Source organism: Diadema setosum, chromosome 1, assembly GCF_964275005.1.
Source record: "Diadema setosum chromosome 1, eeDiaSeto1, whole genome shotgun sequence".
Lineage (NCBI taxonomy): Eukaryota > Metazoa > Echinodermata > Echinoidea > Diadematoida > Diadematidae > Diadema > Diadema setosum.
In genome coordinates this window covers 479,559-503,384 of record NC_092685.1, presented here as the reverse complement: position 1 = coordinate 503,384, position 23,826 = coordinate 479,559, and the positions used below count along the sequence as shown (strand labels likewise).

At 36.9% G+C, this 23,826-nt stretch overlaps 1 protein-coding gene across 1 annotated transcript in view; it reads left to right on the top strand.

Moving 5' to 3' along the window:
• The window catches only part of LOC140232650 (papilin-like), a 170,188-nt gene that overhangs the window by 100,959 nt on the left and 45,403 nt on the right, over nucleotides 1-23,826 (top strand). Inside the window, exons 8-10 of the mRNA XM_072312755.1 lie at nucleotides 5,831-6,006; nucleotides 17,909-18,041; nucleotides 19,723-19,849. Coding sequence (XP_072168856.1) covers nucleotides 5,831-6,006; nucleotides 17,909-18,041; nucleotides 19,723-19,849 — 436 coding nt within the window. The remainder of the gene's footprint in view (nucleotides 1-5,830; nucleotides 6,007-17,908; nucleotides 18,042-19,722; nucleotides 19,850-23,826) is intronic.

The following is a 23,826-nucleotide window of genomic DNA, read 5'->3' as shown; positions in this document are numbered from 1 at the left end:
GTTGCATGGTAACCACCTCTTTCTTTTAAAAAGCTTGTGTACAGCTGTATACCAACAGTTTTATAATCTTTACTAATGACTACTTTTGCTAGCATTTTTCTTTTTTTCTGGAAGCTTAGTGAAGTTTCTACCTAAAGGCAAATGCAGGAACAGATATATTTCTTCGCTTGCACTTAAATGTGTGGTTTAGTTAATATGGCACATCTCTAAATGGTACATAAGCAGGCCTGACATAAGGCATGTACTGTCATTACTGTTTGAAACTAACACTGATGTTGCTCAACCAGTCAACGTTTAACACTGATGCTGCTCAAAGTGAGAGATGATTCTAGGGTAAAATAAAAAACTGTTCATATTTGTTGATTACTTTATTTCATTCATGCAGGGACATTTTTGTAATACATGATAATTATGAACAGGAAGATTCGTTTATATTGATCTTAGAATTCTTTCATTGCAAAGTTCTATTTCTTGGTATCTGGGATGTATTTGCAAGCCTTGATATACCAGTGAAAAGGAAAAGAAAAACAATTACATTCCTTCAAGCAAGGAATAAACAAATAATGCCCTTTTGACCAAAATGGCATGATTCTTCTTCACAGAAAAAATATTAAAAGTGTAACACTATTCATTTAAATTATTATTGATAATGGAGATCATTTTTTTTTTTATTTGTGGCCCTAACAATGCCTTGAGGGAGAAGGAGTAAAATAAAGAAAAGAAGAAAGAATATATCACAGTAGATTTCATACATATATAGGCCCTATGAATATTTTTATTTGTATGTGTTTTTTCCCCATGACCTGAAAGATATTTTTTTTTTCACACACAAAATATCTGTGTTTTGTGTAGTACTGCAGGGCATTATGGGTGGGGTACTCTAGATAGAAACTTTCCTGTTCATTAAAAACAGCAACAACAACAACAAAAACCCCCTTAGTTATGTCAATATTCATACTTGGAACTGCTGAATCTAAATGGCTCTGTGTAATCATAACTGTTGAATAAGCATTCAATCTTAACACAAAATGTCAAGAAATATCCTCTGGTGCATTTACATTATTTTTGCTCAACTGTGCTATGGCATGGGGGGGGGGGGGGGAGCTTGCCCCCTAAGGACCCCATCCCATTTGTGTCTTTAGATTTTGTTTTAATTTGTTGCTAAGTAAATGCCTGGGATTGTTACTGGTATACTGCAGCAGTATAACCTGTTAAATAAATTAGTTCTTTGTAAACCCCATAGCAAAAGTATGTGTAACGTCAGTTACATAACGTCAGTTACTGACATGTTTCCCTTTAAGTTTTCATTAAACACAAAGAAAATAGACTAATGTTTCATTTCATATGGGTATTTGTAATTGATGAACCAAGGTATGATTTCATATCAAACAAATCACTCTGAAAGGTCAGAATTATAAAATATCACAAAACTATTCCTAATCATGATTTTCCGTGTGTAAACCCTATGGCAAATGTAAGCGTAACGTCAGTTACGTAACGTCAGTTACCGTCATGCCTTCACTGAAATTGGCATGGTGCTAAAAGGAAACATCTAAAGTGCACATTATTTTGCACACCTGTTCCTAAGAACCTAGTTGTATTGCCATATTAAACACATAAAGGCTAGAAGTCAGGGACATGAGATATTTCCATTTAGATCTACACCATAATTTCCCATGTCCTTTTTCCGTAACGTCAGTTACCGACACATTTTCACTTGCTATGTGATAAGGAATGCAGTTTGAGAGAAAAACTTTCTACCTATTTCTTCATTCTCATGAACTCATTCATCAATGCTAATTACAAGCCCCAGGTGCTTTCATTCACAAAACTACAACATAAACAATTTCATGAAAATCCTTACGTGTAACGTCAGTTACCGTGGAATTGCCCCCATGAGAAATGCATGTTGGAGCACAATCAGTCTGTCCTCAGCGGGTTAAAGAAACAAAATGGCAAGTCAAGAGTGTGGACAAAATAATTATTAGAGCTAATTCACAGCATCAGAGTTGGTATTTTGTGGGGATCAGCCTTTATTTGCCTTATTGTAGCTTGTCTCATGTTGTTATAAAAATTCCTTTCTTGGTCATAATGATGTATACATGTAAGGAGTCTGACTTTACGTTGGCACTGATAGGAAAAAAAGTGACACTCAAGGCATGTTTTCACACGGGAACCGCAAAGTTGTAGATAAGATGAGTTAAAGTTTGGCACATGTTTTTCTGATTTCACTCTCCACTTTCAAATGAAATTGTTTGCAAATGGGTGGGCCTGCAGGGAAGGCTCTACCTTTCTAATTCTCCTGTGTCAACAGCTCGAGAGGTCGACAGAAAGGTGAAGTAGCAATGTTTAGTCCTGTGTGTAAACAGGAATAAAAGTGTGCCTGTCTCTAGGTAAAGTGCATGTTACCAGAAGTAAAAATTTGGCTGAAGAACGACAGTTCAGTGGGCCTTAATGATGATATCCTTGAGTTGGAGTGGTGTGTCCTTTCTGTAGAATATAGGAAAGCATATGTCTCCTTCTGGGGTAAACATCCCTTTTTCTAGTGGAAAACATTAATTGATAGTGAATAACGGTCTGACAGACAGTAAAATGAATATAAATGGAAGGGTGTAACCCTGATACCGGTACTATTTTCAAGACATCAGCATTAAGCAAAGATGTTAATTTGATGTAAAAAGAACATGGGACAAGAAAACACATTTGTACAGATAGTGTTGTAGCATAGAAGATATTGATAGATGCTCCCCTAGAAGAATCCACAAATGTGATACCTGCTTGCTTCATACATCCTTTGAAAAGATGTCTTAATCTATGATGGCCGCCTTGACTCTATTTTACATTCCAGCATAAATCTGAAAATCATATCAATATCTGTCTTTTAGAGAGAGTAGTGCTATAAGTGGAGAGGCTACCCTTATTCACAGTAACACTATATTGTTCTCTTTATTACTTTAAAAAAATTGTAAATTGCATAGTGTGCTAGTATACTCTGAGGAGGTTCTGCACAGTATAACAGGAAGAAGAAGAATATGTGTATTCTTGTCTTTGTACATTCTTCATGTATATCTTGGTAATTTTCTATTTGTAAAAGAAGGGGAAAAATAGAAATAAATTTGAAGTTGATAATGTTCTTTGAAAATATGAATGTGAAGCTCTCTATGAGTAGAAATAATGAAAGAAAAATATTAGTGGCACTAAAAAGTATATGCCTCTTGAATTTAGACAAGTGAGCAGGCACTATGGATCTAGGCAACAAGCATGCAGTTTGGATATTGTCATGTAAAACTTTCTGTGTATCATACATATGGCTTCAGCTGTAGCTACGTATCATACATTCGCCTGATTGGCCAAGGGAGACTTTATCAAGGGCCATATACTGGAAGCTGGAAGAAAATTATATTTCATTTCTATTTTTATTTCATTTTTATTGCTTTTCCACAAATTACATTTGTGATTCGTATCTACATATCAAACAATGAAAAGAGCAGTAATGTAAATGCAGAAATCACAGAATGAAGCTTACATGATATTACAAAAAGAATGATAGGATACATTTAATCAATTTAATTCTACTCTGGAAAACTAAAAGTTATTTTGCTGAATTTATCATGTGTGACATATTGAATGAAAAGTATACAAACTTTTGGAATATCTATGGGATGAAATACTTTATGAGACCATTGCCCCATGTGAAAATAGTCCAGTACTATAGACTGAAGTACACAAGATTGTAAAAACACATGAAAGCAAAAACTTTTCAGTTGTTGATGGCTCCCCACAGATGCATTCAAGTCGTGAGTGACTGAACAAAAGTGGTATTTCAGACTGTAGACGACATGTCACCAGCCAAAGAAAAGACTGATAAATCTAGCCACACTGTCTTCCGGTACTTGGCAGTATTCTTGAGTATGCTTCATCCTGTGTGAAAATCAATTCAAACTGGAGTGGTGCTTAGAGAAAGAATTGCATGAGTTTTAGTGGTTTACGGGAGCAAAAAAAAAAAAAAAAAAATTGTGAATGGTTCTCTCCTGTTATAATGGCATTTCCTGTCCACTGTTGTTTGAGGCAGGCATTTGTTCTCTTGGTGTCTTAAGTTTTTTGATGGATTGTTTTGGTAAGCTTTTCACCTTTCATAAGGCCTTTGATAAGAGAAGGGTATAGATATAGCTACTTACCTCCGATTCATACTTCATTTCATTCCACCCTGGAACTTTTTTTCTTATGTGAATTTGATAAAAAAATTTAGGACAGTTAAAAGCAAGAAGTCAAGGCATGTTATATATGACAAACAAAACATGAATCAGACTTGATTTTCAGTTATCACAAAAATTTCTCATCAAGTGAATTGTATATACAATATGACTTGCCATAGAAATTGCAGTGGCTGACATATATGCAAAGCTCGAAGAAGTGAATATGCTGCAGAGGCCAGAAATCCTTTCAAAGAATCCTTGGTGTTATTCTGTAAAGGTGATATAGGTGGAGGTGCAGGTGCAATACTGTAAAACAAGGAATGTTCGCGTGCATTTTAACCCATTGAGGATGAGTCCTGAGTATATTCGGGCGTGTGTCTATGGGAAATGATGTGTTGTAGCAAAATCATCCTGTCCTCAACGGATTAATTTCGCAAATTTTGCAAGGCCAAGATTCGCAAAATTAGAATGCACACGGAAGTTCTTGTCTACACTACATGTATATGCATTGAATGTTAGAGGCAACTCGCGAAAAGGCCGTTGGCTCCAATTCGCAAAAATTTCATGCTGCAAAAATATTGTGTTTTACAGTGATATTAATGAAAGTCTTTTGATCTGTAATACTAAGGTAAATGCAGAGTATAATAACCAGCAACAAAATTTGATTTAAATATAAATGCTAAAGGACTGTATGAACAGTTGTTACTATTTCAATTGATAAGACCAAGAATATATCTACGATGCACAGATTGACAGACTAACTGCTGTCTTCCATGTTTTGTGTTTATCTTTGTTTGTTTGTTTGTGTGTGCATGTGTGTTGTGTCTGTGCATATTCTGTCAAGTTACATAGGAGCAGTATATGAGATTTGTTTGGCATTCTATTTTCTAGGTTTTAAAAAGTGAATTAGATCGTTCTGTCTGTCAATTGAAATTTTCCAGAATAGGTCATCTTGACATCGTGTTTGAGGAATCATGTAGTACTTAACCCATTGAGGATGAGTCCCGAGTATATTCGGGCAGGGGTCTTTGGGAAATGTGTGTTGTAGCAAAATCAGTTTGTCCTCAATGGGTTAATGAGACAGAGACACAATGTACTTAGAAAAGTTTGTTTTGCATTTGTCACAGTATTGTCAAGGAGTGAATGATATGGATTTTTAAGAAAGAATAAGCCTGTCAGTGGAGCAGACAAGGGCTTGTTATTGTCAGAACAGAACTTTTAAAATAGCTAGCTATTTTTATGTGCACTAGCTCCCCCGGAGTTCCAGTGGGACAGGCGATTATCGTCCTGCTGAAAAGCCGACGGGATGGGACAATGTTGCACAGAAATCAACTAAAGACAAGTTAGAATATTATCTACACAATTGAGATACATATATTGACAGAATGTCTTGAAATACAAGGCAGCTAGAGAGGTAAGAGTTATAAGATTTTTTGAATTCTAGAGAGGAATAAAAGATATGATGAACAACATGAATGTAGAATAGTGGACTGTGTAAACTTATGAAATAAATTTACATACGACAAGAATTCTTGTCTTTCTTTTGATTTGAAAATTAAACAGTTATCCAATAGATGAGACCTCACCATAATGTTTTGTGTGAATGTTTCCTTTTTTTCCACATTCAAATACAGCACTGAGGAATGTCCTTGGGGAGTATTACTTGAATGGAAACTTTGCCATCGACCTTCCTCATTCCTTCCAAGCTGCTGGCACTTCCATCAACTACGTCCGCAAAGTTGGTACCCCTCAGTCCAAACCAGAGGTCATTAGTGCCCTTGGTCCCACTGATGAACCCTTATTTGTTGTGGTAAGTTCAGCAATTTGGTCCTATAAAGTTGAATGGAAGTGACAACAGTATTTCCAAATACCTGATATGTACCTAATTCACCCAGTGGAGTGCAATCTATTTGAATCTATTGATGAATGGAAATGTATGTTTAGTGTTTGTTTGTTTGTTTGCTTGCTTGCTTGCAAGTGTGAGTACTAGTTTCTTTTAATTTCAGCTTATGGTTGTGGAAGGTTTAATGGATCATTATAATCAGAGCACTATGTTTCAGTGCACATTCTGTATATCTGCAAATGCTGGTTGCATCAACATCTGGAGTGTATACAGGGCTGATTATAAAATATGTCTTGAAATATTGTCCTTGTGATTCTTATGATTGAGGATTTGATCATCAAAGATTATAATAGTATCTTTATTTGAGAAATATGAAAGTAAAATCAAAATGTTATTTTTTTAGGTATAAATTTTGGTAAAGAAATGTAACCACAAATAAATCATCGTTATTCTGTGAAGTTGTATAAGTTTATTTTCTGTGATGTGTGCCGGTTATACAATTGACTATTAACCCATTGAAAACTTGTCCCGAGTATACTTGGGCAGGTGTCTATGGAAAATGTGTGTTATACAAAAGTCAGCCTGTTCTCAATGGGTTATGAAGAGAATTGGGGACTACTTTTGTAAATGCATACCTGGTAGATTTCTATATACTGTGATTACAAAACACGTTTAAAGGGACTGTACAGTACTGGTTTAGGTAAGGGATTCATGTTTTGAACTTTTCTAAATGAGATAATGAGAAACCTCTCATGAAATATGAAAGAGCATGTAATTTTAAGAAGGATTCAACGTTTATTTAATGAAAATTGGTTTTGAAATGGCTGAGATATCCAAAAAAAGTGATAATAATAAAAGGCGACAGGCCACAACTTTATTAGGATCTCTTTGTTTCACCTTGTTTTTGGATATCTCGGCCATTTCAAAACCGATTTTCATCAAATAAACTTTTGATACCCTTTAGAATTGCATGCTCTTTGACATCTCATGGAGTGGTTTCTGAATATCTCGCAAAACGTTAAAAGCTAAATCCTCACCTCGACCAGAACTGTACACACCCTTTAAGTTGGTGCATGATAAAAACTTACAAAGAATATAATTATATATATGTACACATAAAAAGAAAATTATACAGTGAGATTTATATTTTCATTATTGTTAAGAAACCTTGAAATTTTACTGCACAGCATACCCCCTCTCCCCTTCATAATTCATAACAAGGCTTATTATATATCAAAGAAGAAATTCAGAAAGTGTTTGACCTACATATAAAATGAAACCTTTCATATCAAAAAGTTTCTTGTACGGTGTAGAAAGTCTTAAATCATTATATCAGTGTGAATTGTTACTGGATGAAAAAAAAAAAAAACTTCTTTTGAAGGTCTTGACTCAAATTTTGCATTCACATCAATTCATGAATAGTGTGAAAATACGCTTTCATTTTACAATTGTGGATTCTATAATCTACTTTAATCTTCAAGGTGATAAACACAATTTTTGTGAGAGAAAGGACATCAGCTGAAGACATGGGTGTTTGCTCAATGTCATTCTTTGTCCCCTAAAGTCCCGTTTTAACACAGCCTTTCAAACCAGAGTTATTGCAACAACGTCCGGGCAATCTTTTCTTACCCACCTGTTAAATGGTCCCCGCAAAATGTTGCTCAGGCATTGTCATAACTTTTGATAACTTCAACAGTAGCCAGCTAGGAGGGAGTTACCCCAACATTACCCAGACATTACCACAACATTATCCCTACAACCCTTCTGTAAAAATGCTCTCACAGTAACAGTCCCTTGATACACTTCACATGCAAGTACTATAGTCCAAACAGAATGGAACACCAAATCAAAATCATGTCATCAAAAGAGGGACAGTAATTTTTTTCTTTTGTTTTCATTAGTTTAGAAATAACACCCCTGCAATACCTTGAATCCATAAGCACATAATCTCTTTTATTTTTTAATTTTTTTTAATTTTTTTAAATCTTCCATAAATAGTAGAGCATTGGAAATGGAACAACAAGGAATTATTACTTGACACTAGACACAACCAAGGAAGTACTAGGCAACTCTAGTAGGTCTACCTACTTGACACAACTAGCATTGCATGTTAACTCTATTGAGGCACAGCAAATGCTGACACTATTATGCATAGATTGCACTCATGTTTTCAAAAGAACTGTTATGCATCTGTTTTATTTACCTCTTATCAATTACCATTACTTTGTGACTATGCCACTGTTTTTGTAGTGTGATTGAAACAATGTAAAGATATTGCATCTAGATGATGTGAAGATTCATGAACATAATCTGTAACAAAAAGCGGATCCTGCGTTGTCTGCATGTGACACGATTAGTGTTAAAACTGAAACATTTCATGAAAAATGTTGAGAATTACATTTTTTCCCTTCAAACAACTCTTAGCACTTTTCTGTTACATTTCATGTTTTTCCATTCACCAACATGGCATTGTACTATGTGTGCAACCCTATCAACATGTTCATATAGTAATGATAATGATAATGAATAACATTTATATAGCACTCAATACTGATGTTTCTAACCGCATCAATCTGGAAAAAGAAAAGAAGTAAGTATACCATAAAAGTAAAATACAGCATTATGTACATATTATGATACGACAGCAGCAACAACAACAACAGAATTAAGGTTGTGTAAACAGATAAGTTTTCAGCAATGACTTGAACCTATCAACATTTTCAGCATTGCGAATTAGTATAGTGTACATTTTTGGGTGTGTTCACGCATATGGTCTGGATATAACAAGGTTCATGAATTAAATTAGACAATCAATTTGTTAAAAGATTCTTATGTATCTCCATGTGTTTACAAAGAAGTCTCTACTCATGCTACTAATGTAGCCTACCTACACTATTCTGTAATATAGTCAATGTCTGACTGACTAGTCCACTTGTTGATAATGCTTTTCTCACTGATATGTAGATTTTATTTTTTCTTCTGAAAATGGAAAAGAAAGTAGGAATTTGGTGAATGCAGGCTAAAATGAGACAAATTTCAAAACTTGTTGATATGTAGATGCAATTTTACATGTCCTTCCACATCATCAGGACAGCCAGTCATTACATAAAATGCAAAAATAAGTGTGCAGGACTAATGCTTGATTTATAGATGCTGAGTGTCAGTGCTGTAAGTGTAAGGTCTTAATACTTCATGTGTATCAGACTTACACCTGTAACATCACTTTACCAGCCCATGTGACTGTTGGTTGTTGTTGTCAGGTGTTTTTTGTACAAACTGAGGATCTATACAAATCAGCAAAGACTCTTGATAGCACTTGGTTGATGATTCATGAAGATGTTTGTCAGTCCTGGTCTCCCAAATCCTCTCTCATGGATGAGGTGAAATGCAGACAAATATACTTTTGTATTCTAGGAAATGGATCTGGAGCTGTGATTTCTGAGATGATTGGTCAGATTATCAGTTCTCTTCCATACCAGGTGGTTTAAGTGAGTTACATTTACTTCTCATGACATATGTTTGCTGGAACAGGCATTGGTGGTGATAGTGTAGGCTAGGGGCAGGAGGATCCACAAAATGTTTGAGGGAGGTGAGGACAGGCATTCTTGTATCCTTGTAAATCATCTCTACAAAGGATTGTAAGGACATCTTTTGGCTGTTTATATTAGTGCTGCTGTTTTATTCATTCTATTTATTATCTTTGACCATGACGTGTCCATTATATACATACATATATGTGTGTGTGTGTGTGTGTGTGTGTGTGTGTGTGTGTGTGTGTGTGTGTGTGTATATATATATATATATATATATATATTTCCATTTTTTTTAATCACTGATGTATTTATCGGAACCAGCTTCTTTCTTGTCAGGTAGCGGTGTAGTAGGCAGGTATGTTCTAGATTCAGGAGTGAAAGTATTGAAAATAGGATGCAGTACATTCCACTTAATCGGGAAGTGTTTGGCAGAGCATTTCTGACCCGATTAAGCAGTACCCAATTCCGCGGAGGGTACTGTACTATTACTTCATTAAGTTCTTCTCTTGTATGTCTGTCTTTGATCTTTTACTTTTGAATTAAACAGAGAGCACTGAGGAAATTTATGAATATGTTACAAAGTCAATATAGGTGAATAATTAATCTTACATGGGGGCCTACATAACCTTTAAAGGGACTGTACAGTACTGGTTGTGGTGGGGATTCCTGTTTTGAACATTCCCAAGTGAGATAATGAGAAACCTCTTATGAAATATGAATGAGAATTTAATTCTGGGAAGCACTCAACGTTTATTTGATGAAAATAGGTTTTCAAATGGCTGAGATATCCAAAAATGTGATAATAATAAACGGCGACAGGCCACGCCTTTTATTAGGATTTCTTTGTTTCACCTTGTTTTTGGATATCTCAGCCATTTCAAAACCGATTTTCATCAAATAAACTTTTGATGCCCTTAGAATTGCATGCTCTGTGACATCTCATAGAGGTGGTTTCTGAATATCTTGCAAAAAGTTAAAAGCTAAATCCTCACCTCAACCAGAACTGTACACATCTTTTAACCTATCCTATATCCATTGGCTTAAGCAAAGGGAGAAGTTTAGTAAGAAAAGAGATTTTGTGACTATCTGTATATTTTGCGCCAGGCTTTCCTTTGTTTTTTCTTTTTTAAATGTTAAATGCATATAAATAAGAATTTACTATAAATGCACAGTATCAAAGTTATCCTGTCAGGTCCCAGACACTGCTTGCATTGATTTACTGGTACAGCTTCCTGTAAGGTAGGTCAGTAGGAGCAAGAAATCCTTGAGCTGATTAAAGAGATCGTATAGTTTTGGTTGAGACCTAATTATGAGAAACATCTTATTATAAAATAATGAGAAACATCTTACGAAGTATGAAAGAGCATGTAATTCCATAGGGAATTCAACATTTACTTGATGAAAATTGGTTTTGAAATGGCCGAGATATCCAAAACAGAGCGATTCTAATAAAGTGTGGGACCCACATTTTATCACGATTGCTTTGTTTGACCTTGTTTTGGATGTTTCAGTCATTCCAAACCCGATTTTCATCAAATAAACATTGAATTCCTCTTAGAATGGTATGCTCTGTACTATTTTGTAAGTGTTTTCTTGGTATCTCGCCAAAAGTTAAAAGCCCAATTCTCATCTCCACCAATACTGTACCATCCCCTTAAAGTGTTACCATTATCATTATCTAAACATAGCAGATACCAGAAGTGTTGTTATTTTATCTCCAGGTAGGCTGCTTACTCCACTCATCTGGTAGGTTGTCAACAGTGAAAGTAGTGATTTCCTGCTACCTGTTAAAACACTCAATCCTCTTTCCACTTAACCTTGCATCTCATCATCCCATAGACTACATTACCTAGGTTGGTTTGACCTACTCTGGTAAAGATACGAGGGCCTAATAGCATGGATGTATACAATCTGAAAAACCTCACAGTTACCTTTCTATACCATTAATCTTAATCATAAAATTAATCTGAAATAATCTTAAGTTCCAAATCCATGACATGTTGAGGGTGACATAACTTGAATAATTGAAATCAAATAAACAAAATCTATCTTTCCGAAATTTCATGAGTATGAAGTCATATATTTTGTGATTCATTGTACCATTTTTCATTAGTAATGGTTCACCAAAACTCATTGTTTCTAAGGAGTTTTGTACCCAATATTTTCTGTCCTGTATGGCTGACAATCTCGGAACAAAACAGAAACCGAGAGTGAACTTTTACAGCAATTTTCTCCATATTTTGTTGTCATAAAATTCCTATGTTTGCCGCATTCAATTTGAAATATCTCTGGATGTAAAGCACGTCTCTTAATGGATTATGCATCAAATTAAAGCTTAGAGATTGGACTAACTTTGAAAATATTTTTCTGATGTTATTAGAAAATAAAAAAAAATCCAACTTGTGGCTGCTTTTGATGTAACAGGTCACGTATGTAGTCTTCGAGTAAAATAAAGGCAAATGTGCCAAAATAAGTGATAGGGACAAAGCCGTGAAAAGGTTGATCCAGATCAACATGAGTATGAAACATGATTAATTGAGATTCATTGAATTTTGTTACAATCCAAGATGATCTGATGCGTTGATCATGATTGATAATCAATCGTGTTAATTGTAGAAAACTTTTGAAGAGTCCAAAAATGTTCTATGATTGGTACGATTGACCTGAAGATCTGATACAATTCAGTGGCGGATCCAAGGAGGACCTCATCGGGCGCATGCCCCCCCCCCACCTTTATTTTTTGTTAAAACATAAGAAATAAAAAGAAAAAAATGGGAGGGGTGCATACACCCCCCTTTAATTTTGTAAACGCACCCCTCTTTACGGATTTCCTTGATACGCCCCTGCAATTTGAAAAGATCACTACCATTGCTCCACAACTGAGACCATGATTTCAATTGTGGTGCCAATCATGACAGTGGAAAATCAGCATAAAAGTTACGGGACAAAAGCAGTCAATATTGTTCCATTTTAACCTACACATGAGAGTGTTGACTTGATTTGCAGTTGTGATATGATGTGAACATCTCACAAGAATTCTGTGATGTCCTATATTCCAGAGTCAGGAGGGAGAGAGAGATAGAGAATTTATGGTGAGCTAAAGATGGAAAGAGCTAGTAGTCAATGAATGTGACATTAGCCATCAATGTCTAACTCAGTAGAGATAAATCCTTAGACAACTCAGTCTCCATACAGTCTGAGATGACTGTAATCTAAATTTAAAAGTTAAAGCTTCTACCAATCTTTAATTGTAGTGGGCAAGCTTTCGTCCTACTCCTGAGGACTTTCTCAAGCCTTATGCAGTGAAGTGTTGTCTTGCTGCCATTGCCTGGTAGAAATTTACTGTCATCGCCCAACCGATGAAAGTTTTTAGTATGACTGTAATCTAGGATGAAAGGTGTTTCCTGTATTCTCTAAGATCTCATTTACTGTATACGGCATATATTTAGCGAGTCTAAATGTTCGCCAGTCGGAACTTCCAGAAGATTTCGCAAGTGGCTAAATTCGCGGTCATGGAGTCCTGTACCGAATGGAGAAATGTATACCATACATCACATCCATAGCGTGATCAAGTCAATATTTTTGCGTGTCTTTAATTTCCCGAATAGCGCCTGACTCTGGAAATTTACGAAAATAAAAACCTCGCGAAATATTTGGCGTATATGGTACTTCACCAAGGTACTTTCAATGCAAAGTCATCCCTGTGGTTACTTGAAATTATACTGTTACATTCATGTGTTACTGATGTGACTTAAGCTCTTTGAAATGATCGTTTAAGTTTCTTTTCATACAGAGCACTACACTATCATTGTAACAAGGTTAGTTGTCTAACTGTTTTCATTAAAAGCTATCTATCCAAAATTTAGAAATATTGTCATTTCTGTCATCAACATCAGGTTATGAATATTTCAGTGAAGTGCATATTCCAGTTCATTTTTTTTACTGTCTGAAAATACATTGAACCCATCAGTCCAAGTACAGACACATTCATGTTGTTCTTCTTGTTCAATAGCAACACTGTATACCCAGCTTGTTTTCTGATCTTTTAAATCAGAATGAGTAAACCATGAATGTTGCAAATTTTGCTTGATTACTCCCAATTCCCCTCTATTTGTAACTTGGTAAAGTAATCACAAGAGATACTTGTGTTGAAATGCTCACTGAAAGAATCTTATTAGTTTAACAACTTTGCCCAAACCTCTACTGCATGGAATGTCTAAGACATTCTCAACTTCTTGTGAGCTGTGAGAGCTTTATCTACATGTAGATTGTACCAGACATTGAGCAAATTGAAATGACAAGCTGAAGAAGATAGACTGATAGTCTATGTTCATTGATTGACAGCATGTCTGTGGTCGGCTACATTACACAATTCTGAGAATGTGATCATTACATCAAAGACATGAAAGGTTGGCTATAGGAATTCAGACATGTTTGTGCAAGATGTACGTAGCTACGTCTAGTCATGAGTAATGGAAAGTTATGGGGCACTCTGGCATGAGACTCCCAATTAATTGGAGGACACGAGTTTGATTCCCACCCAGTGCTTTCGTCCTTGGACAAGATGCCTCTATACCCTCCATGTCCCTCTTAACCCAGGTGTATAAATGGGTACCTGGTGCATTGCAAGGGTAATAATAATGGCAGAGCTGTCTGATGGAGCAGTGGCAACACTGAGGAGGCTTCCCCAGATAAAGAAGACTTTATTATTTTTTATTATTTATCCCTGATTTTTTGTTGTTTATAAATCATACACCCGTAGTCACTTTCTTCATTCTAGGTTTGATTTCATTATCATCATGTGCTACCATTTCTTTTCTTTTCGAGACAGATAATGCTACAATGTTTATAATCAGCAGTGTAATCTAGTGATGTCCTTTGTTCAATATCCATGTAGTAAGGGTATCAGAGTTAGTTAGAATAGGCCTATATTAGATATCATGGGATATGCGTAGAAGCCCTGGAATATAAGCTCTGAGTGTGGTGATTTTGTCCAAGGCTAAAGCCCCTTTTACACTTTCACGGATCGCATCACGGATGACCACGGATCGTCGATCCGGGATCATTCGTACTGTTTCCGGCATGACCGTATTGACTCTGTGAAGTCATCCGGCATTATCCTTGATCATCCGGCATGTCCGCAGAAAAAATTAACCTTGCTTAATTTTTCATCCCGGACATCACGGATGAAAATCAATACAAACTCTTCCTTGTTGGCATTGTCTACTCCGCGTTGCCTCCGTACTCATTCTAGGACAATCCGTGAAGACATCGGGACGTCCGTATTAGCATCGGCGCTATCCGGGATGAAATATTCGTGTATTTTGCCAATACAAGCTCATAAAGTCCGTGAAATTTGCTCAAATCTTCCCTCATCAGTACAGCCATCAACCCCTCATACTGTTCGTTTAGTGGTCGCCGGAGAAGCTTAAGTGACCCACACATACCTCCTTGCTGGTTTTTCTTCTTTGTGTGTGTTTTGATTTGTTTTGTTTTGCTTTATTTATGTCTTGATTTTCCAGAAAAATGAGAGTTTGAAACAAAGAGATATGCCTTAATGGTGTCGACAGGCAGAGAAGTATGTACGCTGCTGCAGATTTCTGGTGTGCTTGTTATATTTAGCTCTGGAGACATGTCGCCCGAGAATGATAAAGTATCAAAAGCAAAAGCAAATGTCATCTGTCAACATTTTAGGGATATCTGTGTAATGACCTCGAAGGGACCCAGTTGCATCTGTGCTCTTCCTTGATATCCTTGTTGCCTCCGTATCGTTTCCGCTGTGGTCCGCGTACACCCCTTGTCTGTCCGTGTACGCACCGTACTTGTCCGTGTAGCCTCCGTACTTGTCCGTGTAGACACCCAGTTGGGATCGTGTTCACACTGTCATTGAGATGAAAATCGATATTTTGCATGCCGGAACACCACGGACGACGATTCGTGGTCATCCGTGTAGCAATCCGTGAAAGTGTAAAAGGGGCTTAAGGAATAAATGAGCAATCACAACTTGACACTAATTAGAACTACAGTCTGCAAATGAGACACTTTCTGTTGATTAGAATAGACAATGTGCTGAGTAAAGGAATACTGGGATCAGTTTTAACCAATGACATCACTGACCATTCCAACACCACTGATCATACACCACAATAACACTTTAAAGGGATGGTACAGTATTGGTGGAGATGAAAATTGGGCTTTTAACTTTTTGCGAGATACCAAGAAAACACTTATGAAATAGTACAGAGCATACCATTTTAAGAGGAATTCAAAGTTTATTTGATGAAAATCGGGTTTGGAATAACTGAAACATCTAAACACAAAGTAAAACAAAGCGATCGTAATAAAATGTGGGTCCCACACTTTATTAGAATCGCTCTGTTTTGGACATCTCAGCCATTTCAAAACCAATTTTCATCAAATAAACATTGAATTCCTCATGGAATTACATGCCCTTTCATATTTCGTAAGAGGTTTCTCATTATTTCACCAAAAAATGTTAGAAACCTGAAATTAGGTCTCAACCAAAACTATACGATCCCTTTAACCCAAACACCTCTGACCACACACCACAATATCAGTTTAACTCAAGCACCGTTGACCCCACACCCCATTATTAAATCAACCCAAACACCACTGACCATACACCACAGTATCAGCTAAACACCATTGATCATACACCACAATTAATATCACTTTAACCAAAACATTCTGGGTGAGATGTATTCAGAACAGTGAATGTGCTATAATGATATCAATCCAACATACAATCTACTGAGAGAATAATTATGGAATGGTCTTAGAACAGTGAATGTGTTATAATGATATCAATCCAACATACAATCTACCAAGAGTATATGGAATGGTCTTAGAACGGTGAATGTGTTATAAATGATATCAATCCAACATACAATATACCAAGAGTATATGGAATGGTCTTAGAACAGTGAATGTGTTATAATGATATCAGTCCAACATAACAACCTACTGAGAGTATGTGGGATGGTCTTAGAACAGTGAATGTGTTATAATAATATCAATCCAACATACAATCTACCGAGAGTATAATGGAATGGTCCTCAGAAGGGAATGAAATACTTAGTACATCCTGCAGACCCAATGAAACATTTTGAAATGGTGACTTGAATAAGACTACTTAATGCTGGGATGGAGGTGTCTTCTGCATGGAATAATGCAGGTAACTTCTGGCCAATCAATGCAGTTGTCTCAAGGTTAGCATTAGTCTCACTTTGCAGACCTATGAAATCAGGAAATTGTAAGCTGTCAAGAGTAGTGCTGTGTATAAATCTCTATAGTAGAGTTAGTTGAAATAAATTTATGTGTTCATCATTAATTACTTGTTTTAAGTTAGAAACTTTGTGACTTTGCAAATATTTCTATAACTCATTCCAAGCAAGTGATGTCAATTGGTTTCTTGAGTCTTCCCATGTTGAAATACATACATGATATGTAAAGAAGAGAATTGGGATTTTGACCGTCATTCTCTGTAAAATGAAGATGTTATTTGTGAGTGAGTGAATGGGGCAATATCATTTTAAATGAAAATGTGATTTGTGACAACTAACATTCATATATAGGACAAAAGTGATTCGTCTTGAGAATCCTGGTATCATTAGCCAGAATCGCTGGGTTTTATACTCCAGCATCAAGAAGGACATCATCTAGGATGTAGTCTTGTCCAAAGACTGCAGGACACTTCTACAGTATTTGGGTGTGTTGTGTTTGGAAGGCTTGGCAAAGCATCTGACCAAAATCTTGTATATCGTGTGATCTCTATCATGCTGAAATCATTCTCTCTCCATCCTATGTTCCACAGCATTTTATATTTACATTGGATATGAGATTCTGTGCATGAGGTCTCTCACAAAGTGCATGTTGAGGATAGGCATAACAGTATGATCCTATACTGCCATAAATTGTTTCATTTTCTCTTTCATTTGAGACTATGTAATGAAGTACTTATTGCATTTATTATGAGATGCAGTGAACCTATGTGGTACAGTTAGTGATGATAATATACCAGGAGGTTACGGCTTATACCAATATACCTGTAGCAATTTTGTGGTTGAGCTTTCATCCACTCCTGTAGACTTAATCCAGCCAAGTGATCACATTGTCTTCTCTTTGCTGTTTGCTTGTCTTCCTATCGTGGAACAAGTTTGATTCTCCCATTTGATACCTCATTGCTTTTTTTCTGGTTTTACCCGAGATAAGTGTATTAACCCACAGAGACACAGACATAAAGACATGGACACATTCACTTGTTACTCGTAATACATAGTTTATTTTCTCTTGATGAATTCCTGTTTTCAATCCAGCTTTTAACACAAGGAAGGAACCATGGTGTGGAATACTCCTACTATGTTCCCAATGGGGTTGGGCCGGATGAACCTGATTCTTACTCCTGGACATACGCCCGTTACTCCAACTGCTCCAAGGAGTGTGGAGGAGGTAAGTTACATCATCTTCCACCCAGTCCACCTGCTACTTAAAACTTTTTCATACTTCTTGCCTTTCTCCCTCGTTTCTGTCACATTAAACCCCTTTCCTCGCTGCTTCCTTGTGCCAACCACTTCCCTTTTAATCTTGCATCTATCATTTATTGAAATCATCATGTTTGCCACACAGTATCCTATTATATGGTGTACTTGTCCTTGGGTAGAGAGAAAAGTGAATAGAAGACAGATTTTAAATACAGATTCTAATGTATGCAACACATCAGATTGCCATTTCTTTTTTTTTTTTCAACCATTCTGCTTGTTAATGTAGTAAAAGTTCAGGAAATGATAACATGGGTCTCCTGCAGAGAAAGTAGATACCAAATGTATCAGCCACTAATGTCTGTTAGGACTTAATGATTCCCTACAACGACCAATTTAGCCATGTCATCACTAGTGGCATGATACAGAAAGGAAGAAGTCAGCCTTGTCTGCCCTATCTAGCCTTTCATATCAGTGGTGGATAGACACAAAGTATCAAACATCCATTCTGTACAACCTACAGTAACTCTTCCAAGACACACTGCAATTTCTTTCTAACATTAACTCTTACATGTATACTAAACAATTCTCTAAACATAATAGAATGCTGTTCAAGCTCAAGATGACATTCCATAGATGATTTAGAGAATATCTGTGCTTGCAGTGTGTGCAACTGATGTCTGTGATCCTGCTTTGTAAAACCACAGTGGTTGACTCTTCAGCATGTTTTGAAATATGCATCTTTGGTCAAATGTACTGCTGTAGGGGTTATGTGTTTTTAAAATGACAAAATTATCCTTTTTCTTTCAAACTTTGAAGTGTGGAAGCATGAATTAAGTATAAGTATTGTTTTAACTGTTTATTTATGACATACCTTTTTTCCCTTCTAAAGTCTGTTTCATCTATTTTTCCAGCCATGATGAATGTGAAAGAGGGGAGTGAACACTCTACAAGAACTGTTGAATTAACCAGTCAAGTAGCAGCTTTGATACTGTGACATAGTCAAAAGTAGAAAGGAATAATGAGTGTACTGAATAATGGTCATAAGAAGATGGTGTAATATGTGTACTGATTTATACATTAATCGGACTATCCCTTCAAATTTGCTGCTAAAGAGTTGTGGCCAGTATTTTACAATAATGGCAGGTATCTTAACAGTTAGTAAGGCAAATAAAAGAGAGACAATATGTTTTCAGTGTGTGCTGTAAACGAGATAACAGATTGTTACGTATTACAGTTTCAAATACCATTTTAGATGATGTGCACACAAAGGTAGATATCATTGTGTGCTAGGGAGAATGATGTGAATGCTGGCGAGGCGCATGTCATTCTTATTGACTTCATCAGCGTTTGCATTGTTCTCCTGGACACATGAAGGGAGAATTTGGAACATAATCGTGCTTTTCTGCTCAATGTAGACTGTAGCCTAAAATGAATGCAAATCCTGTACAATGGGATGATGTAGCCATCAAACCCATCTCTCTGAATTACTTTTCACCTCCTTGCTGCATTCACATCTCTGACTTATATCATGTTGAAACTAACCTGGTTTGTATCAGATTGCCAAGTCAAACCTTAAAGAGAGATGACATGTTGTTACTTGAGGCACTGTTACTGCACATCTCTGATCTCTCTCTCTGCGTTCTATCCAGGTTTCCAGACTCGGACTGTTACTTGCACACGCTCTGGAGACTTTGAGACTGTCCCTAGTTACCTGTGTGACCCTGCCCTCAAGCCTCGGGACAACAGAACATGCAATGCACAAGCCTGTCCTCCCAGGTTAGTTCTCTACAATGTAATTAGTGTAAAGGCACACACTCAGAAGATAGCATTTGTAAACTCCATCTTTTGTGGAAAATGTGTGGACAAATTTTGCTTGCAGTGCTCATAAAGAAGTCATTGGAAATTGCAAACTTGTCATTGTTCATGTAATCCTTTGTGATAGCAATATATAGACACTTACATTTGGAGTTCAAGACTGATGATTTTTAACCTAGCAAACACTTCTTTTATCATCATTGTACCATACAACTATATGTGACCTGCCACAACAAAAGGATCCTAAAGTTACTGACCGGTGAAAATCGAGTTTGAAGTCAGATCATCAAAATCGGTCAAAACAATTGTGACCCGTGACAACGGTTTCAGGCAAAAGTCGCAAGAGCAAATTCCCTCCTAGGCGGGGTACAAAGATTTTGACCATTAGTTTTGTCGATTTTGGGTTTTTGCAGAAATTGAATCTTTGATATGTTTTCTACATCTACACTAAATTTCACAGCATAAGACTGAGTTTTTCCTGTCGAAAATGGAATTTTAAACACCCTATGTTGGAACGCACTCTTCTTTTGAACGCCGCGTCAATATGCCCAGTGTTGCTATGGTTCGGCATCTTGCGTGCGATTGGATAGTGCGTCGCACACATTTAGTTCGGCTTTGGGAGATACGTCTTGCAGTGTGTCGGAAGTGTTTTGTCCACGTATGCATGCTCCATTGTTGTTGCTACAATAGATACTAGTACGCTTGCTCTGTAGTGTACGCTCTTCGTTTGGCTTTCTATCTGAGCTTTTCTACCGCAATGTCCGACAACAGAAGTGAAACAAAAAGTGAACAGCAATACTAGGCAGCACTAACTTCCAACGTGAAAATAGTTTGAACCATAGCAGAGGCGCAAATCGCCACACAAATTTTGCAACATGCGATCGAAAACTCACTTGTCAATAGTGCTTGTAGTAAATATGACAGCAGGTTTACTCAAAAGACAGCAGAAGAGAGGAAAGGAGCGGTCATTAATGATGGTCATAGATGACCAATATTCAAATGATACACTGTACTAAACGTCAAAATTGCACCAAACTAAGTAAAAAGTGATTGTTTATTTACCGCACAATGCAACACATGCACGGCTTGAAAACAAAAGAACAGTAAGTGTGACCTGTGTCATCTTTCTGCCTTTGAAAGGGTCCCAAATGATGAAATTTACAAGACAAATTAACCGCAATGAAAACGTGATTTGTGAAGATGTGGATACGAATGCGCCATCCGCTCTTGTGACGTATATTCACAGGCATATAAAGCGTGTGGATGCCATAGGGTAATACGTGCACCGCACACACGTAACCAGCAAGCTTGCAATTATCGTATCTGCCATCTTGAAAGACGTACGGTTAAACAAACCCGAGCGAAACGCATTGTGTATTTGGCTCCATACACTGAGTTCCGAGGAAGGTGCCTGTGAAATTTGACTCTCTCAGTGAGCCAATCAGAAGCCGCTGTGGTTGCTAGAGGCGGAGCTTTATCTCGATTGGCACCATCGTACAGATGGGTGATTCTTAACTCGCATCACCGCTCGGCATTGTCTTCGAACAAGAGGTGTATCTTCAAAGCCTGTTTTCTCGCAATTTTGTCAGGCTAACAAATCAAAAAGTACATTATATTTTGCTTTATATGACCACTTAGGTTGCCGGAGAATACAAGCGTTTTATATCAGTGTAAAGCTTAGGAAATGGGCAATATGATTCAATTAAAAAATGAATTTTCAAAATTCCTGACTTTTGCCTGAAACCATTGTCGTCGGTCACAATTGGATTTTTGTCGAGCCCAACGGAGGTGAGGGGAGACTATGGGATCGCCTGCGGAGCCTGTCCGTCCGGCGTCCGTCCGTCTTCCGTCCGTAACGCTTTGAGGGAAGAGTGGGTATACAAAGTTACACATTTTGCCAAACATCCAGGTCACCTCAAGGTCAAAGACAGGGGTCAATGAACTTTAGGGCCCAATGTTAAGTTTTTTTACGCCGCATTTTGATTATGGCTCATAACTTTTGATGTATATGTCTGTTTGTGACCAAACTTGGATGGTAGATGTCCCTTGGAGAGTTAAAGTTCATCACAAGGTTAGAGGTGACAGACAAGGGTCAACAAACTTTTAGGGCCCAATGTTCAGTTTTTATGGTGCGTTTCGATTATGGCTCATAACTTTTGATCCATATGTCCGTTTGTGACCAAACTTGGATGGTAAATGTCCCTTGGGGAGTTGAAGGTCACCCCAAGGTCAAAGGTCATAGGCTGGGTCAATGAACTTCCCGGAGTTAGAAAAACATTAATTTCTTCTACCCGAATTGGCGAGACACATTTTGGCCCTTGCCTTGTTGTTTTTTGGCATAATTTTGTAGTTTAATGTATGGTCAATCTGCCAAAATTTCACAGCTAAATGATAACAGAAAAGGCTTGAAATTAGCATTTTTCTGACTTTCAATGGAATAGAAATGAGTCTGAAGATTTGGATTTAGCACCGCAGGTAGACTCCGCCCATAGCAATTAGGGATTGATCTTATTGGTCAGTGTGTGGCATCTTGGTTACTGATTGGTCATTTGTAGACCGCTGGCGCTAAGCTTGAATGAACATCACGGAGGTTGCTAAGAGCATACCTTCTATTGTCAAAAGGAAACAACTGCCTTGCATCCCCTTGATCATGTAAGTGTCAGAAGGAAAACTTTGAAGGCGGTTTTCTCGAAACGCTGATTTCCTAAACCACTCAACATGCGTTAATAAAATCATTGATATCTCTGCAACCAAGTACTTTTATGAGTCCTGTTATCTATGAAATTAGAGTGGAAGAGTAAGGGAATAATGTCATGCCATTTTCAGAAAATTGTCCTCCCCACACTTTCTGATCCTTTTGTTGTAGTGGGTCACATATGATCCCATTCTAGTCTACCCACAACAAAATTGGTGCTCTGTGTAAGTATAAGTTGTCTAAAGGAAAGTTTCACGGAAGTTTAATTTTGACAGTTACAGAAAAAATTTAACTTCCACAACCATGCAGAAAAATATTCAGCCATATGCTCATGAATAAGATTATCAAAGCTCAATCTGTCACATATTATTTGTTCATGATCTGCCCAGTAAAAGATATTCATGAATGCTTAATGGGTCGGCCTTTTTCTGGCTGGTACATTAGAATGTTTTGTTATGCCTTTGATTTTAATGGTTTCATTAAATGCCAATAGAGGTTGCTGTCTTATGCACTAGTAGCGTATTCTGGAGATGGTTGGTAACCTTGGATGAGTATTGATGAGAAAGGCTTAGAGGCAGTTGAAGTTACTGGTGGTTTTAGAGCAAGAGGACAGGTGTGAAGTGAATCCCAAGACATGGGAACTTTGGGGGGAAACAGGAAATTCTTATGATTTCCTGCACAGGATTTTATGAGTCTGCAGGTTTACAGCTTCCTTTAGTAGCAGAAGTGGCTCGAGGAAAGGGACTGTCTGACCATGACAAGATGGTTGACAGATCAAATTTCATTTTTAACCATATTTTAACGACTGAATAGCATAGTCACACCCACACAGTGGATTGACAAATTACCAGAATTGTTTGCTATAATAATACTTTCAAAAGCTGTGTTTTGTTTTCATGATTAAATGTTGTAGATATGAGGAGTCATCATCTCAATATTTTACAGGTTTCCTGTGAATAATGTTTGAACAGAATTTTAAAGTTTGCATCATATAATTAAACCAAAGGTAAAGGTAAATTTACCTCCAATATATGTGTGTATTCAGTGTATAAAGAAATATTAGTTGTACATATTAATGCAGTTTCAAAGTTATGAGTTTTTAAAGTTTTGGTTAAGTCTATGTTGTGTCATTGCTGGATAAGAATACTACAACAGTTAACAATGTCTCAGTAAAAGGCAATAATGAAAACAAAAATCAGAGAATGCTACAAAGTGTCATTTTTATGAAAAGTATTCATTCCCT